This window comes from Lepidochelys kempii, chromosome 7 (assembly GCF_965140265.1).
Source record: "Lepidochelys kempii isolate rLepKem1 chromosome 7, rLepKem1.hap2, whole genome shotgun sequence".
NCBI lineage: Eukaryota > Metazoa > Chordata > Testudines > Cheloniidae > Lepidochelys > Lepidochelys kempii.
The window spans coordinates 113,435,793-113,454,549 of NC_133262.1; the positions used below are offsets into that span (position 1 = coordinate 113,435,793).

The 18,757-nt window shown below is 41.4% G+C and overlaps 1 protein-coding gene across 1 annotated transcript in view; it reads right to left on the bottom strand.

Annotated features, from left to right (window-relative positions):
• The window catches only part of TRUB1 (TruB pseudouridine synthase family member 1), a 42,359-nt gene that overhangs the window by 11,236 nt on the left and 12,366 nt on the right, over positions 1-18,757 (bottom strand). Inside the window, exon 4 of the mRNA XM_073354279.1 lies at positions 3,503-3,584. Coding sequence (XP_073210380.1) covers positions 3,503-3,584 — 82 coding nt within the window. The remainder of the gene's footprint in view (positions 1-3,502; positions 3,585-18,757) is intronic.

Below are 18,757 nucleotides of genomic sequence, written 5' to 3' on the forward strand. Positions count from 1 at the left end.
CAACACATCCTTGCAATGTGTAACTTATATTTACAATGGTTTGTTTTCTAAAATTCTGTCTAGAGACTTTTCTATAAAATTTTACTGCTTGCTTCTGGTTCAGACAGTGGGCAGTTTTCTGTAAGTGCTCTCCACTCTGGACCCAGTGTGATCCTTGAGGAAGAATTCTGCACATCTCATAGGCCGCTTTCCCTCCCCCACACTTAGGGCTCAGTCCTGGATTCCATGGGAATAGGGGGCACTTGGCATCTCACAAGATTAGGACCTAAAGGTCAAAGGGAAGTTGAAATTCAGCTCCGAACCTCAGCAGTGTATAATGTGAAAAAAAATCAGCAGGAAGGAAGCTGAAACCAGCCATTTGGGAGGTTGTTAAGAGATGGGAAGAGAAGGAAACAAATAGGGGGAAGTAAGGGTGGAGGAGAGCACGTGGTTCTTCTGCTCTCCCCTTTGCAAAATTCATAGATTCATAGATATTTAGGTCAGAAGGGACCATTATGATCATCTAGTCTGACCTCCTGCACAACACAGGCCACAGAATTTCACCCACCACTCCTACAAAAAAACCCCTCACACCTATATCTGTGCTACTGAAGTCCTCAAATCGTTGTTTAAAGACTTCAAGGAGCAGAGAATCCTCCAGCAGGTGACCCGTGCCCCATGCTACAGAGGAAGGCAAAAAACCTCCAGGGCCTCTTCCAATCTGCCCTGGAGGAAAATTCCTTCCCGACCCCAAATATGGCGATTAGCTAAACCCTGAGCATATGGGCAAGATTCCTCAGTCAGATACTACAGAAAATTCTTTCCTGGGTAACTTGGATCTCACCCCATCTAATAGCCCATCACAGGCCATTGGGCCTATTTACCATGAATATTTAATTACCAAAACCATGTTATCCCATCATACCATCTCCTCCATAAACTTATCAAGTTTAATCTTAAAGCCAGATAGATCTTTTGCCCCCACTGCTTCCCTCGGAAGGCTATTCGAAAACTTCACTCCTCTGATGGTTAAAAACCTTCGTCTAATTTCTAGTCTATATTTCCTAGTGGCCAGTTTATATCCATTTGTTCTTGTGTCCACATTGGTACTGAGCTTAAATAATTCCTCTCCCTCTCCGGTATTTATCCCTCTGATATATTTATAGAGAGCAATCATATCTCCCCTCAACCTTCTTTTATTAGGCTAAACAAGCCAAGCTCCCTGAGTCTCCTTTCATAAGACAAGTTTTCCATTCCTCGGATCATCCTAGTAGCCCTTCTCTGTAACTGTTCCAGTTTGAATTCATCCTTCTTAAACATGGGAGACCAGAACTGCACACAGTATTCCAGGTGAGGTCTCACCAGTGCCTTGTATAACAGTACTAAAACCTCTTTATCCCTACTGGAAATACCTCTCCTGATGCATCCCAAGACCGCATTAGCTTTTTTCACAGCCATATCACATTGGTGGCTCATAGTCATCCTATGATCAACCAATACTCCAAGGTCCTTTTCCTCCTCCGTTACTTCTAATTGATGCGTCCCTAGCTTATAACTAAAATTCTTGTTATTAATCCCTAAATGCATGACCTTACACTTCTCACTATTAAATTTCATCCTGTTACTATTACTCCAGTTTACAAGGTCATCCAGATCCTCCTGTAGGGTATCCCTATCCTTCTCTAAATTGGAAATACCTCCCAGCTTTGTATCATCCGCAAACTTTATTAGCACACTCCCACTTTTTGTGCCAAGGTCAGTAATAAAAAGATTAAATAAGATTGGTCCCAAAACCGATCCTTGAGGAACTCCACTGGTAACCTCCCTCCAGCCTGACAGTTCAGCTTTCAGTAGGACCCGTTGTAGTCTCCCCTTTAACCAATTCCTTATCCACCTTTCAATTTTCCTATTGATCCCCATCTTTTCCAGTTTAACTAATAATTCCCCATGTGGCACGATATCAAATGCCTTCCTGAAATCGAGGTAAATTAGATCCACTGCGTTTCCTTTGTCTAAAAAGTCTGTTACTTCACAATACAATCTCGCTGGTCTGCACTAATGGCGGCAAGCCCCAGTAAATTTCTGAATGCAGTGAAGACAACAAGCAAGCAAGGCTAATGGATCATGAAATATACCTGGTTCATCCATTCTGGCAATGGGAATTGAGTTTTAATTACTTGTGATAATACTTCATCATGGCCTGGTGAATGTTCTGCAGTGTATTTTGTTAGCGTAACAGCGTGTTAGCACAGAATCATGCATTCTGCCTTTCTGAGAAGCAAGTAGAGACCACTTTGATTTGTGCCTATTATAAAACTGTGTGGATTAGCAACTCAGATGGGCAACCTTACAAAAGCCTAGATAGCTGGATAATAAGACTCTATTGTAGCCCCTGACCACTCAGTAGTGAATGGAGGCAGAGTGAGCAAGTTCTCTGAGCAGCAACAGGCAGTCAAAAAGATATTACCAGCCAGCATCGGCAATGCATTTCAGGGTGAAACAGGAACTGGTGCTTGCCTGCACCAAGGGTAAGGAGAAAAATTACAAACCCAGAGGGAAGGGAAAAAATTCAGCATACCTTCTTCATCACAAGATAATGAACAGTAATTTTATTGTATTTACCTGTTCCTAGGTATCAGAAACAGAGTGGGGCTTCTAAGAGTTGCTAGGAGACCAACTATCTAGAGCATTCTTTTTATGTTGGGAAAGAAATAATGGCAAAACACTTTCAGGTGGGTTCCCAATTAGTCCTGCATTATTTCTCAGACACACAGTGGTTTCTTTGCCCGATCTGTGAATGCACTCCAGAACATGTGAACTGACAAAGCAGTAAATAGAATTAGTTCAAAACTGTCAAACCTATGCACCGTGGTCTTTGTGTAGGAGAGGCTCATTTATTTAGATTGCTAAGAGCCAGCCTGCAAAAGAGAGACAGCATGAACAGGTGAAAAAGTGAGTCTATGCCAGCCCCATCTTAAAATAAAAAAGCCTGTACTTAAAGGGGCTTTTTGGAGGAGAGACGAAAGTACTTCTTTCCTTCTGGGTTTGAAGGGCAAAGGCATCCCTCATGGGATTGTTCACTGAAGGATGACAATTTTACTGGTGATGCCAGTACACTGAAGGCAAAACAATACAGCTATGCCTGATTCTATTTTTCACCTTACTAGTTTGAGGCTAGTTTCTTGAAAAAACTGAAATCAATCACTCTGCTGGACCCAGCTGTGAGATCTTAGGCACTGAGGTTAAAGCTGAAAGAATCATGCAATTTGATTTAGAAATTACATTTAATTCTCAGCATCGTATGAGACACAAAGCTCCAAAGAGCTATATCCTCTTGTCCCCAAGAAGGTATTTTTCTTTTAATAATAACCGTTGCAGCAGGTCAGTTGTTTTCCTTTCCCTCAAATGTAATGCTGAAAAAACTAAAGAGTGTGAAGTCCAAAATGTCTCCCTCACTTTGGTAAGATACAGGCCATTTATTGCACTTTACATTAATCTAGATCTATGATTTAATTAAAGTTACCATAAGGCTTTTCTTCAGTTACTTTTCCTGTAGCATCTAATGTATCAGTAGCTTTTCCCAATTCCCCAATGGCCATGTACTTCTGTGAAGGAAAAAGAAGAGATTAATGTCTTTAAGAGTTTTAACTGAACATCCCATGAGAACTTCAGATGGTACTACTAAAGCTGGATCATGAATAACCAACCACACAACTCTGGGGAACCAAAGATGGAAATATTAAGATACGAAACTCACAAGAAATGAAATCCAGCATTACATGGACATATCCTTTCATTGATTTAGGATTTTCAAAAAGAGTTAGGTAATGTGGTAGCTAAGCGACATTAAAACTAAGTTGGTGTGCTGTAAGGGCTTAACAATAGAAATACTTTAGTGAAATAAAAGAATGAGCAAAATATTTGCCATAATATCATCTTAAATACAGTAGGCTCTTTCATCCCAAAGGACTGCACAGTGCTTTACAGTCTTAATACAATATGAGACAGAGAGAAGATGAAGGACTTATGAACCACGGTAATGCGGCCATCTCTGAGGCAAAGCAGGACAACTGTTCAGCAGTGGAATGGAGTACCACACCATAGTATCGACGGGAAAGGAAGAAGAATTATCTGATTATCAATGCTATAAAATTTATTAGCACAACAAACAGAATTATACACCCTGTAGTATAGCAAAGGAGATAGCGCCAACACAGAACGCCCAGTACTCCATGCATTATTCACATCATCCCTCGTAGGGACCCTCAGTGCAGGTGAGTTGGCTCACATGTAGTCATCAAGTCAGCGTTTTCCAATGTTTCCCACTGCCCACAGCCTGGGTACCAACTTTTATAATGGTTTATGCTAACACTCACTAGCCTTATACATATTTAGTGATGGTTTTAGCCACGGGCTTCCATACCTCAATAATATTGGGGTTCCTAACATCTATAGGTTAATTAACCATTTACCTCATAGTTATTAGCATTTAAGTCAACTAGTTTCTGGAGTATACCTGCAATTAGTACATATAAGTTTTGATTAAACTCAACATCCTCCAAACTTTCTCTAAAATCCCAAAAGCATATATCTGCGGTTCCTCACTTCACCATTTTCTGTCGTGTACCACTGTAATACACACCTTGTGACATAAGGTCATCTATGAGTTAGTTCCGTATGAAAAGCTAGGCCTTGATTATGCTAAGCTAATTGTCACACAGGTATCAGGCCTGCAGCCACCTACACCTTATTCATATGGCCTATCAGTGTCCTTGGGTGCCAGGCTACAATAATCTCCAAACAAACAATCGACAAAAGTTACTAGTTTACAACTCTCTCTCTCTGTAAATAAAGCAATAAGAAGAACAGTCTTCAAACTACTGGGGCACAGCCAGAGAGCAAGAAAGGACTTTTGAACAATAACATGCAAAATAAAATACTATATATTGGACAACTTTTTCAGATGTTACAATGAGTGCGTGAACAGGTCTGAATGGTTCGATTACTACTAAACCTTTAAGTTCTTTCATTAGATTTCAGGCTGAAAGAGGTTCCAATGGAATGAAAGCCCTGGCATCTTCCTGGCATGGATGATGATTTTTTAAAATCTGGTTATAAGCAACTAGCCTCAGGCTGCCCATTACAACCACATTGTTAAATTTAACATTCCAGCAGTGGAGAAAAATTCTTTATGCTGGATCTATATAAACGGAAACTCCATCACTGAATGGTGAACACATTCCACAGCCTGAGTTTCTATCTCTTCAGTTCTGCATAAGGTCATAAACCTTTCTAATTTACAAAAAGTACGTGCATCAAAGGATACTTGCAAAGAGAAAATCCCAGTCTAGTTATACACCAACAAAGCCAGGGGTACACTAATCCACACCTGGAGAAAAATCAAGCCACAAAAGGTCTAGGAAATTGAGAGTTATATTTGATTCATTATCAATCTCCACAGCACCCTTGGGTATTTGTAATTATCTATTACAATCATCATAGGCCATTTACAGGGTCTGGGATCCCTTCAGTCCCTGCTGATCACAGGAGGTTGCAGAGGAGAGGCCAAGAGCTCAGACTGAGCCTAATGCTCCTCTTAGACCTCACTTGACTGTCTTAGACTTCGGAGTTGTCTTCCCTTGGAGTTAAGCTCTCCCTGCCCTCAGCAACATATACTGGGTATGACTCTTCTGGTGACCTTTTCTCACCTCCACTGGCCATTTCTCTCTTCAATTTTTAAAAATACATCTACAGGCGCCAATCCAGCTCTCTCATAAGTGATAAATTACCACATCACCATAGAGAAACAGCTGCTCCTCAGCACCTCCACCTCAGCTCAGACCCTCCTTAACAGAAAGAGAAAGAGGGTGGGCACTGCAGCGCACTCCAAAGGGTAACAAAGATGGGCTTGTGGAGCAAGTTCCAATGCTGAAGACTTCTCACAGAGAACACCCCACCAGCAGCTCCCTCTCATCTCTACTGAGCAAGCTCTGGCCCAATCACCTCTGCTAATCTCTCCCTGGGATATACAGTTGAGAGTTGATCTCTCAGGTAACCAGGTCCCAAATCATTTAGGGATTCATGGGTTAAAACCAGCACCTTGAATTCAAGCCGGAAGTTTATTGGGAGCCACTGCACGTCATGGAGCACCAATCCAATGTAACCCTCCTTAACAAGCAAGCTGCAGCATTCTTCACTAGCTTCAACTTTCAGCCCCACCTACAGCTATCTAATCTGGAGGAGACAATGGAGGGATAATTGTGGCAAAGCCTGTATTGGACAGAAATGGTCACATGTGCCCTGCTACTATCTGGAGAGGGAGGCTCTTGCTTCTATAGCAACCGGAGCCAAAGCCAGCCTGGCAATCAGAAAGTTGTGGGAATTGACAAACCTCCCAAGTGCACTGCATTATGTGATACATACAACATTAGTGCTGCCTCCCTGTTCTCGTGTGCTGAAAACTACAGCTGTGGTTCACAGAGCAGAGACCAGTGATTAGAGGAGACGACCCTCCTCTAGCAGCTCAGTGCTTTCTGCCCGGTCTTTCTCTCTCCTCCCTGCAAAAAGCAGAGAGGTGTCTGAGGGAGTGACCCCATGAACTAACAACTGTAGAGAGGGAGGAAGCAGGCTAAGCCACTGCATTTTTCCATGGGAGACTGAGCTGCTCCCAGACTAAACTGATTGTATTGTGGGGCAGCACCCACCACCTACTTCCTCTCTAAAATTGCCTTCCCCAAGGCATTCCACGTGAGGTTCAGGCAGAAACCCTCTCTCTAAGCCTCCCAGTGCTCAAACAAGCTGTGCAGGGATTTTCCCCCACCACTTTTCCATACTGTAAGAGACTGGAAAACTGGCTTGTTTCATTCACACAGTGAGGAAATATCCCTAAAAACAGGTGTTAGTGTCAAAGCATGGGACATTCTGTCAATTATGGTGGGATGTGGAACAAAAGCCAGGTGTTCCACACTTTGATCATTCTTGACACATCTCGATGGCTTGGGTCACCCACTGGCAGATTTGCAGGATGAGAAGTGTGGGGCAGCTTTTTTTTCCTGCAGTCATCACTGCAAGTGGGACCCTGGTAACCTGAGCCATTCCCTTTGGCTCTGCCGGGTAAGACTGGCAGGAGTCACACACAAATGGCAACCCCCCCGGGGATTACATAACAATGTTTCTTTTGGTAAAAGAATAGCCACTCTAAATAAATGCTTCCAGTTTTAGACTTCAACTGATATTTACTGGTTAAACCCTGATACTCAGGTTTAATATACAGATTTACTGGAGTGGGGGGGGGGGGGGGAAGAAAAGGTACATGGGTTCTCTGCACCCATAGCTAGGAACTTTACATTCTTTCTAGTCAGTTTCACAATGGTAAGAGACCCTGGGCTGACAGCCAGGCATGTCCATACCACTTGTCAGTGAAAATGCCAGAGAGACCATGGGAACGGTACTTCTCAGTTTTGTTTTATTTTATATATCAAGGTTTTATTGGGAAAAGGGCCAGAGACATGAAATCCTAAATTATAACCTGTTTTAAAAGCTTTTTAAAAAAAATGGAACAGCAACTTTTAGAAGAGAGACTCAACCTCTGGGATGCAATTGTAAAATAGGGTCATTAGTAGCTGTCTTTAAAGTTGCAAGGTGTCTCTCATTGCTGGAATTTCCTGGAAAGGAAGGACTGTAGGAATTAGGACAAATGGTTCTTAGAGTTCATTTGATGATAAGCTATTTTCAAATCTGAGCAGCAATTGAACATGGGACTGTAGGAGGAAAAAAAAGAAAAGCTAAGAACCCTATCTGATAGACTGAGAATCATCAGAGAAATCAGATTTGAGATAAATAGAAGATCAATCTATGTATGTGCCTGACTAAGATGTGAGCATAGGAAGCCTACAGAGGTTGCAAGGACACTGGTAGCAATCAGCTGGAACACAAAATGGGTAAGTGGGCATCAAAACTACCAAGCTGGTGCCTAACCATGTAATTGCATGCTTTGCGCCTACAGTTCCCATACCTGCAGATGCATCTTGGTTGCAAACGTGGGCCTCTGTATGTACGAAATTGGCCCTATATGGTTATTTATAAAAGTACATTCAATTTGTGTCCATAGATTCATAAAATTTATCACTAACTCCTGACCAAGATTAGTTATTTACGTAACTTGTCAAATTTATTTCAATAGCACCTAAAGGTTTCGGGCAAGACCAGGGTTCCATTGTGCTAAGCACTGTTCAAAACAAATAGCAAGAAACAATGCCTGGCTCTAAATAGAAAAGACAGCCCAAGGATAGGAGAAAATGGATGATTATTTTAGTCCCGATTATTTTACAAAACAAAAGAACTTCCAGCAGCCATGATCAGACATATTAAAAGCAGGAGGCCCCCAAACAATTTGAAAATGTTACCAAAAGACAAAATTAAGATTACAGAGGGGACAAAAAGTATTTTATGACAAGTTCAAAATTAACAAATAGCAAACGTCCTCTTACTACAGAGAAACTACAATTTCTCTCCTCTAGCATCCACTTTTCTCCTGCGTGAAAAAGCTGACTTTGTGCTAAAGCTGTACTAAATTTTATTTACTGCTAGATGCTGTAATCGTTCTCTCATTGCTGAAGAACTATCTGATCTTTACCCTAGGACTAGCTGGATTCTCTGACCCCTTATATCACCCTCTTACTGAAAACGCTCTAAAACATGGGGTGACCTGATTTTCAAAGTGAAACCCTAGCACCACCCATCGGGGGGGGGGGCCTGCAGCCGAAAGTTCTGCCAGAGATCAGGGAATGATTTGATAACTCGGGGGATGTCGCCAGAGACTGCAGGGAATTCTAAAAGCTAGAACAAAATACTAGAGTTTTGTAAAAATATTAGGGACTCAGATCATCCCCCAGATTTCAGTGATACATGGTCACATTGCTAAGCACAAACAAGGTCTTACAACATGCAGACCCACTCAAGAAACCAGCTGCTTGGTAGTACCAGGTCTCTTAATTCAAAGCATCCTTCCCCATGGAAACTCTCTGCACTCACTAGAAAAAAAAAAAACATCTCATCCTTGGTCTTGAATAGAGGTCATTTCCAGTTTTGTTTTGATACAAGCTCATTCCCTCCTTCCCACTGCTAAACTGTACCACCTGTTCAATGGATTACACAGGGGAAACACAAACCCCCACCCCACCCCTAACTTTTTGAGGAATCGGGTATTATGGAAATTCTGGATTTTCTTTCTCCCAGAAATAGAACAGACTCTTCACAGGAGAAAAGAGATGGTTTTAGAATGGTGCAATGGGGTATAACTAGGAATGTCAAAGTAAATTATGAAAATTAATATTTAGGTTAAACCCAAAGACGTTTCCTCATGCTAAGATCTAGTAAACTCCAAATGGCAGAGGTACAAGAATCTTTGAGTGACTAGAAAGGGGCACCAAAAGGAACAGAACTGCTTCAGCGTGGGAATAGACAGATCTGCTAACAGGTCATCTGTTTCTGACTCCCATGATTTCATAATTAAAAAAAAAAAGTTGACTCAGTGTGTTAGCACTGTTATTTAATATTTTGTTAAAGTGGGAAGGAAGAATTGTATATGTAGCGAATACAAATATGTAATTTACAGAGGTCAGAAGGAGGGGGTGGGTGTAAGAGAGAGAGAAAACAGAAAAATTTTAACTGGAGCGGGCTCTTTAAATACTCTCCGTTTTGTGAGGCAACCGTTCCCACAGCACAGTAAGTGTAGCCTCTTCAAAATTTTCAATACTGTACTTTAAAAAAGTCTGAATATGAATAGAGCATGAAGCAGAGATATTAATAGATTAGCCCCTGCGGTTAACATGAAAGAGAGAGACTTGAGAAATACACAGCATGCAGAGCCAGCTCACTAATGGTAGGGCAGCAGGCAAATTAATACCTGCACTACATACCTGGGGCCCTTTTATAACCTATATTTTGGGGGGAAGATGTGGGAGGAAAAAGAGGGAGGGGAAGGGAAACCAGAAGAGTGTTTGAATTCAGTAGCTCCAGTACCTATGTTTAAAAAAATATATAGGGTAATACAAATCTTCCAGTGCAGATATAAATCACTAGAGTGGACTGTCAGAGACTTTAAGGTTGCAGAAGCATTTCCATTCAAACCCCATTTTCAGACACACAGAACTTTCCAAAATTATCACATTTTGCTCTGAAATTTGCCATGTGAATTTTTTTCTTAACTTAAGCAAACACGGTTGAGTTGTTTTTAAGATAGGAGGAGGGGATGGTGGGGGGAAGAAGTGGGGATATGGGAAGCAGCACCTTCCCCATTATTCAAAGACGATTCTATCTGACCTTCCCTCTAATAAAAGGTATCTCTAGCAAAAAGGAGTCATGGTAGAAAGATCAAATTTGCCAGAGGAGTAGCTCCTATGGGGGAGGAATGCCTTTACGTGTTCCAGTGAAAACTGATTTTGATTTGACCAAGTTACGATCTGCTGGAAAAAACTGCATAGTTGGTATACACAGTATGTTTTGCATTGAGTTCTCTCAATAAACTCATACAAGGATTAGCAGCTGTGCACCCTTTGCTCTGCAAAATGTCTCATTGGCACAAGTCATCTTATCAAGATCAGTTACTTAGTAGCCATATACAACACATTTCCTTTTCATGATATATGGCAGCCTTGCTTAGGTGCAATTCAAGGGACGAGACTGTTAGCTTCAAATATAACGTAGTTGTCAAATGAAATAGCCTATATTTTCCAGCAGCATTTCACTATTACTCTGTGTTTTCACTTAATGTATACAATACATTCTGACAGCAACATTTAATGTGTGGTTACCATACAAATGGCAACTGCAGAATGCCTCCCAGAAAAGGCAAACAGCAGAATCCTCTATGAAGTGTGCTATGGACATCAGCATGCAGATCTAATTTACCTGTTCAGTGTTCAGATACCCTGGTGATCAGTGCTATAGATAAACACTGGATTGAAACTGTATGATATTTTATTATGTAATAAATAATAATAATAAAACAGACTCCCTAGGCTTCCAGGCTGTCCTTCATCTGGTTCCTGTTCCTGCCCCAACCTTACCGGAGCCTTGTTCCAGCCTGCTCAAGCCTTGTCCATGTCCTTCTCTTTTATCCAGCCCTCCATCCACTTCCTGACTTCCAAGCCCTAGGACTGACTCCAACCCTGCTTCGACCTATGGCCTGCATCTGGACTCTCACTACGATACCGATTTGGTTTGTCTATGGATCTGACCTCGGTTCTGACCCCTGGCCTGTCCCTGGAACCAAGTTTTACCACTGCCCTCGGCCACGTCCTGATCCTACATCCAGCACTGACCACCACTCCAACCACCAGGTCCGACTGCCTGGAATCAGAGCCTGACAGAGTCAAGGTTGTGTGTGGAGCCTTACCTTTGGCATTTCCTGACATCTGCATGCTTCACTGTGCAGGCATAACATTGTCTGAACACACTCTTTTTGTACCGAACACCCCTTTGCATTTCCACAGTGCCTTCCATCAAAGTATCTCAAAGCACTTTTAAAACAATGAATTCAGCTTCACAATATCCCTGTTAAGTAGGTAAGTATTAGCTCCATTATACAAGGAAGAAGGGAGGAGGCAGGAACTCTAAGACCCATTTTCAAAAGTTGACACTGATGTGAGGTGACCATCTTGAGACAGTTAGCATCCACAACATATATATGAATGAAAACAATCAGGCTTTGTGTGTCACAGTGGGTACACAAAAATTGAAGCACTCAAAATCAATTTTTGAAAAATCTGGGTTCAGGTGGTTTTCTCAAGGTTTACTCAGGAAACCTATGACTAGAACCCAGTTCTCTTAATTTCAGTCTCTTGCCCTAATAAGGCTATTTTTCTGCCACTTCCATTTACAAGAACTACAGCTCCTAATCATTACAGTACAACAAATAATAATTAGCAGCAAATTCCACCACCTAATTACATATTCTTTGAAGCAGTATTTCCTCTTATTGATGATAAGTTTACCTGCTATTAATTTAATCAGTGAATCCTTGTCCTCCACTGTGGAACAGTGTAAAAGAGAGGACCGATCATTTCTTACTGTACCCTCCATAATCTTAAATTGTTCAGTTAAAAAAAAGGAAACACTTGTCAAGGTCTAAAACAAGTAGTGTGGGCATGTATCATTTTTCCAACGTGTGTGTGTTATATTCATGGAAGTAGGTAGCAAATATCTGCTCAATTCACTCTTCATAGCTACAGGAGCATCTGCTTTTTACACAGCCTCACAGCTCTTTCTGTTCATCATTTCAATGATTAGACTCTGCTCTGTTCTTCTTGTAAAATTCTTTAACAGATGAAGAGTCAGATCATCTCTCTTTCAATGGAGCAAGGAAACAGGAGAAGATACAGTGCAAATATTGGGTGTGTGAGAGGGGAAGTATTTGTTTGTTTTACTGATTCTTAAATTTAGGGAGGAGGTGGTTCTTCCCACCCAAGAGTAGACGCTTCCCAAGGAAACTGGCCCTTACTTCAGCGCGTTTCACAGTGCACAACAGTCAAGGGATTCTTTTTCACGTTTTACCTTTTTATCTCCCGAGTGCATGCTTTTAATTATTAACCCTCACTAATGATGAAAGGCCAAATACAGATACCTTTACTCATGATTTTAGTCCTTAAAGTCAATGGGACTACTGAGGAACATTTGTGGAGTAAGGTGCTGTTCAGTGTAAGGGCATCAAAAAATTCTAGTCCTAAAGAAAAAACTCCCCCCACACCGCACCCCACCCCCAAGAGCCAGCCATATCCTCACTTGAGTAGATTTATAGGCAAAATAGTGGCCATAATAGGAAAGACAAATTTATCTCCCCAATCAATGAAGCAGCATGTCACCGCCTTTTAGTACAACAGAAGATCTACTTTGCAGGACCATTTGAATATACTCCTGGCAACTTTCATAACTAATTTACATTTGTTTACAATAATTACTTCCATCCTGTAGGTGTTTATTTCATTTAGGACAGTGCTATTTTAACTATGCAACAATAAAACCATTTCAGACAAATTTATAATCACACAATCATGAAAGAGGGTGAAGTCCTGACTCCACTGGAGTTAATGGGAGTTTTACCAATGACTTCAACTGGGCCAGGATTTCACTCCGGGTATGTCTACGCTGCAATTAGATCCCCGCGGCTGGGTATCTAACTCAGGCTTGAGGGACTGTTTAATTGCAGAGTAAACGTTCAGTCTTGGGCTGAAGCCCGGATTCTACAACCCTGACAGGTAAGAGGGTTCCAGAGCTTAGGCTGCAGCCCGAGACAGAACATCTACACTGCAATTAAACAGTACCACAAGCCTGAGTCAGCTGGCACAGACCAGTTGCAGGTGTCTAATTGCAATGCAGACATCCCCTCACAATGTTTTGCTTAGTCTGTATTGCACAGTGTATTATTTTACTGGAATGGAGAGCTGGCTAGATAAAATACCACAAGGCAAGCAGGTGCCCTTGATCTGCTTGTGTGGTGCTACTGTGGGGAAAAGGTGTTTTCATACTAAACAGTAAAGATGTGTGCCACATAAATATTCCTCTGAAAAGAAAGTCAGTCATTTAGTTTCTTACACTTGAAAAAATTCACTGCATGCACTAGGATGTTTCTGCAAAAAAAAATTTAACAGAAAAAAGGAAACTTAAAAAAAAAAAGCATAATTATCCCATGGAACTCATTGCCACATGATGGTGGCAAAGTCAAAAAAGAATTAGATATTAATATGCATAATTATATCAACAATTACATTAGATAATATACAAAAACTTAGGGATCTATATTCTCATGCTTCTGGGCATAAGACAACTCGTTGTAAATTACTGATTAGGAAATAATGTTCCCTAGGAGGCATTTATTTCATTATAGACTTTTGCATCTTTCTCTACATCGTCTGGGACTAACCTATGCAGAAATGATACTGGATTAGATGGACCATGAATCCAATCAGCCACTTCCTAGAATGATCCTACAATAAACTTACAAGTCAGTAAGAAATTCTCATACTACAAAGGAAGTTGATCCAGTTTCTTCTGGAGAATCCTTAAGCAGCAAGCTCCGTATTTATGAGACAAAACATGGTGAAGCTACACTTAAAAAAGGCTGGATAACTGAAATAGTTTCCATGCCCCATTCAGGATCCTTGGGAGTTCAGTTTTCTAACTATATAGAATCCACACTGTTCCACATCAGGCTACTAACTCAGCATCTTCATTCTCCCCTTGATCCCTGTTTGCCTCTTTGAGGCTATTTGGAGTTTGGGTTTTATATTATCCAGATGACATTTTGATAGTGAGCCCCTCTGGAGAGGCTGCAACCTTTGAGATCAAATGCTCAATTCACCTACTCTCCACTCAAGCATTTGCAATCAATGCAGGGAAGTCAATTCTAATTCAACACAAGTCACTGGAGCTCCTGGGGCTTCCGATAAAAAAAGAAGAATGACTAGAGATTCTACCCTCCAGAAAAGAAAAGCAGGTTTTCAACCTGTCAGTATTTGAGGATTCAGACCACAGAATGCTCATGATGGCCCAACTTCTGGTCTCATTTACCTTGGTATGACCCCAGTAAAGACTCTGGGGTCACCCTGGTGCATGTGACCCTGCTGAGGAGAATGTGAGTGAAGCCAGAGTTGGGCTCTTTATAATGCAATTAACTAAATATGAGTGAACATGCTACCTGGGTGCCTGAAGTTTTGATTATCTTGTTTTATCTCACTTCAGTGAAGGCTCTCTGTGCTGGAGACATCCCTGCTGCTCAATCTCCCCCTGTCCCACTGGGAATTATTAGAATAATGCAATATCTCATTGCTGGCTGCTTAGGCTGCCAAGCCTCCTACCTCCCTGATGAGCCCACAACTTCTTTCTGCATAGCTACATTATTACAGCACATCTTAGCGTGGGAGAGATTTTTCCAAACTTTTCCAAAGCTTCCTTTAAACTTTCTGCTGTTAGCAAGAGCTCTCTAAATTATCTGCCCACAAACATCACCTCCACATAGTCTCAGTCTTAGGAACAGAGTTATTCTGATCAGACTACCCCACGTCTTTCAGAGGAAGAATAGCATGCTAGTCTTTGAGCCATAAGAGTAGCCCATTCACATGCCATAATTTATTCCACAACTTTGCTGGAACATCTGAAATAAAAAAAAAAACATACAGAGACGTCTATTTCTGGAAAAATATTAAGGAACTTGATAAGAAACTTGGAGCTTTGAGAAACTTTGCTGGACATTTCTATTTCTTTTGAGTTAGTCCTTAAGGAGGTCACATACTTGATTACAGAACTGATAAATCATGATATTCTTTACAGAGGCTGTATGAATTACAGATCAGGGAATCATGCTGGTGGCAGCCAAATCAGCTTAAATTTGATAGGACGTTTGGAAAAATTCTGACATCCATCTCTTTGGTAGAGCTGCCATACAGAGTTCACAGCAACCACGTAAGTTTTGGGGCATGAGTGTAATTATGCTGCCAGTGTTGATAGACTGGATCTGATTTCTCTTGAAGACTGCTTTAACGGAATTAAAAAGAAAATCCCCAGCAGAAACGCATATTGAATGTAGTGGAATCGAACATAAAAAGGAGAGAATTAGAGCAAAAGTAACAATCATTTCAAACACATGATGTATGATGAAGTAAGAGACACTCTAATCCTAGTAGACAGCACGACAGCTAAAAGGCAAAAAGTTTTTCAACAACTTTAGAATAAAGAATAGTCATGGCTAACTACTAGGAGTCCTGAGACCTCTGTAGCCACCCAGTTAAACCTATGAGTCTATCTACACAGACTTGCAAACTGGTTTAACCCTCACTTAAAAATCATTTTAACTTGTGTCAGTAAATTACCAAATTAAACTAAACCAATTTGAATGAGGGTTAAATGGATTTAGGAGCATCTACATTAAGGATTTGTACTAGTTTAGCTAGAACTATTTAAAGCTGATTTAGCTAATATGACAAAGCTTTTCTGTAATGGATAAGGTATTAAAAAGGGGATGTCAGACTATAAAAAGTTAAAGTCTCAAGTAACAGGGACTCAACCTCAGGAACTATAGTAAGTTATATGAGTACTATCGTCCTAATCCAAAGCCCACCAAGGTCAACGGAAAGACTCCAATTAGAGTCAGAGGATAAGGTCAGAAGGACTACCAGATGACCTAGTCTGATCTCCTGTATATCAAAAGCAACTAATACAACCCAGCATCTTCACACTAAACCCAACAACCAAAACTAGGACAAATTAATATAAACCACAGGAGACTAGATGGTTATGTGCCACAGTGAGAGAATAAGAGGGACTGAGACCTACCAACGCCGAGGCCCCTGCAATGGCAGGGAAATCATTGTGAGAAATGACTGGATGATCCTTGCAAGTGACTTGCACTCAGTCACTGCAGTGGAAGGCAAAAGCCCCCAAGGTCACGGCCAATCTGACCTAGGGGAAAACACCTGAGCTTGTGAGCAAGAACCAGCCAGCCAAGCACCTGAGAGAGAGACTGCTTGGTACTGCCTCAGCGTCCTGGCTCACCCTTTCCAATATCTCATCTCCGGATGTGGCCTTCTATGATGCATCAGAGGAAGGAGACCTAAAAATATCTAGAATACACTGGGAAGAGAGAGTAACACAATCCATTCCTGACCCCCTCCTGGTGGCCAGGTAAAGCCCTGAAACATGAGCTTCTAAGAACGTAAGACAAACTGGAAGTAACCCCAGCTCTGCTGTCCCCTACTAGCACAAGCAACCCCATCACACAATCACACTCATAAATTTGCCCAGCTCTAAAGAGAGAGAGGTTCTTTGCTCCCACAATTGTTATTGGGAGGTTGTTTCAGAACCTCACTCCTCTGACAGTGAGAAACCTTTCAATTTCCAGCCTGGCCAGTTTGTTCTTGTGGCAACATTGTCCTTTAGCTTAAATGGCTCTTCCCGCAGTTTGGTGTTTATTCCCCCAATGTATGTAAAGAGATCAGTCATATTCTCTCCCAGCCTTCTTTCTCCTCAGCTAAACAAACTAAGCTCTTCCCTTATCTTCTCATAAGATAGGCCCTCCTCTTCCCGATCATCCTTGTAGTTCTCCTCTACACCTGTTCCACTTTGTATTCATCTTTCTTGAACATAGGAGACCGGAACTGTGCACAGTATTCCAGATGCAGTCTTACCAGTGTCTTCTGCAATGGCATTAATACTTTTCTATCACTACTGGAAATGCCTTGCTTGATATAGCCTAGGATGACATTTGCCTTTTTCACAGCCATATCACACTGGTGCCTCCGTCATCTTGTGATCACCCAGGTCTCTCTCTTCCCCTATCATGTCCAACTGATGAGCGCCCAGAAGTTCTTATTGTTAGACCCTTAGACCTTGCACTTGGTACTGCTGAATTTCATCCCATTTCTGTCACTCCAATCTTCAAGGTCATCCAGATCATTATCACACACTTTACTTTTTGTGACAAGGTCATTAATAAAAATCGTGAATAAGATTGATTCCAAGACCAATACTTAAGGAACTCCACTAGTAACCTCCTTCCAGTCCAATAGTTAACCTTTCAACAAAACCCACTGCCCTCTCCCCTTAAGTCAGTTCTTTATCCAGTTTACAATGCTTGTACTAACCCCATATTCTCTAATTTACGTAATAATCTCCCATGTAGTATTGTGTCAAATGCTTTATTAAGTCCATGCATGTTAGATCTACTGTATTTCCCTTAGTGAAAAAAATCAGTTAATTTCTCAAAGAAAGAAATCAAGACAGTCTGGCATGATCTACCTTTGGAAAATCTTGTTGAATTATATCCCCTTTGCTGTTTGCCTCCATTAACTTAATTAGCCTTTCCTTCACAATCTGTTCTAAGGCAGAGGTTCTCAAACTTCATTGCACCACGACCCCCTTCTGACAACAAAGTTACTACATGATCCTGGGATGGGGGTGGAGCCTGAGCCCACCAACCTGGAGAGGGGAGACATGACCACAGCCCAAGCCCCACCACCCCAGGTGTGGTGGAGAGGGAGCCACAGCCTGACCCCCCACTACCCCAGGTGGGGCTGGAGCTAGGACTTCAGCTTCAGCCCTGGATCCCAGAAAGTCTAATGCTAGCCCTGGCAACCCCCTTAAAATCGGGTCACAACCCATTTTGGTGTCCTGACCCACATTTTGAGAACAGCTGTTCTATAGCATACTACTGAGGGCAGACTAACAGGTCTTCAATTGCCAGGATCACTTTTTTCCCTTTCTTAAATATAGTGACAATGTTAGCTATAGTAACAATGTTAGCCAGCCATATGGCACTAGCCCCAGATAGATAGATTTATTAAAATTCCTTGCTCCTAGGCTACCAATCTCATGTGCCAGTTCTTTCAGTATTCTGGGATGGAAATTATCTGGTCCCCCTGATTTAACCACATTAAGATCTTCACATTTTTCTCCCACCTCAGATGTCATAATTTCCATTTCTATACACTCATTTCCATCTGCCATCCTGCCTTCATACCCATGTTCCATATTATCATCCTTATCGAAAACCAAGGCAAAGTATTCATTTAGTTTTTGGGTCTTCCTCTTCAACCTCCTTCCCATCCACACTGCATAGCGCCCAACCTCATCCTTTCTTATTCTTTTTTTTTTTAATATAGCTATAAATCCCAAGCCTCTTCCACATTTAAGTCTTTGAGTGCTTCAATCGAGTTGATGTCTTCAACTAATTCCCTTAATTTCCCAAAGTCTTCCCTCTTGAAACCAAAATCCATAGCTGATTGCT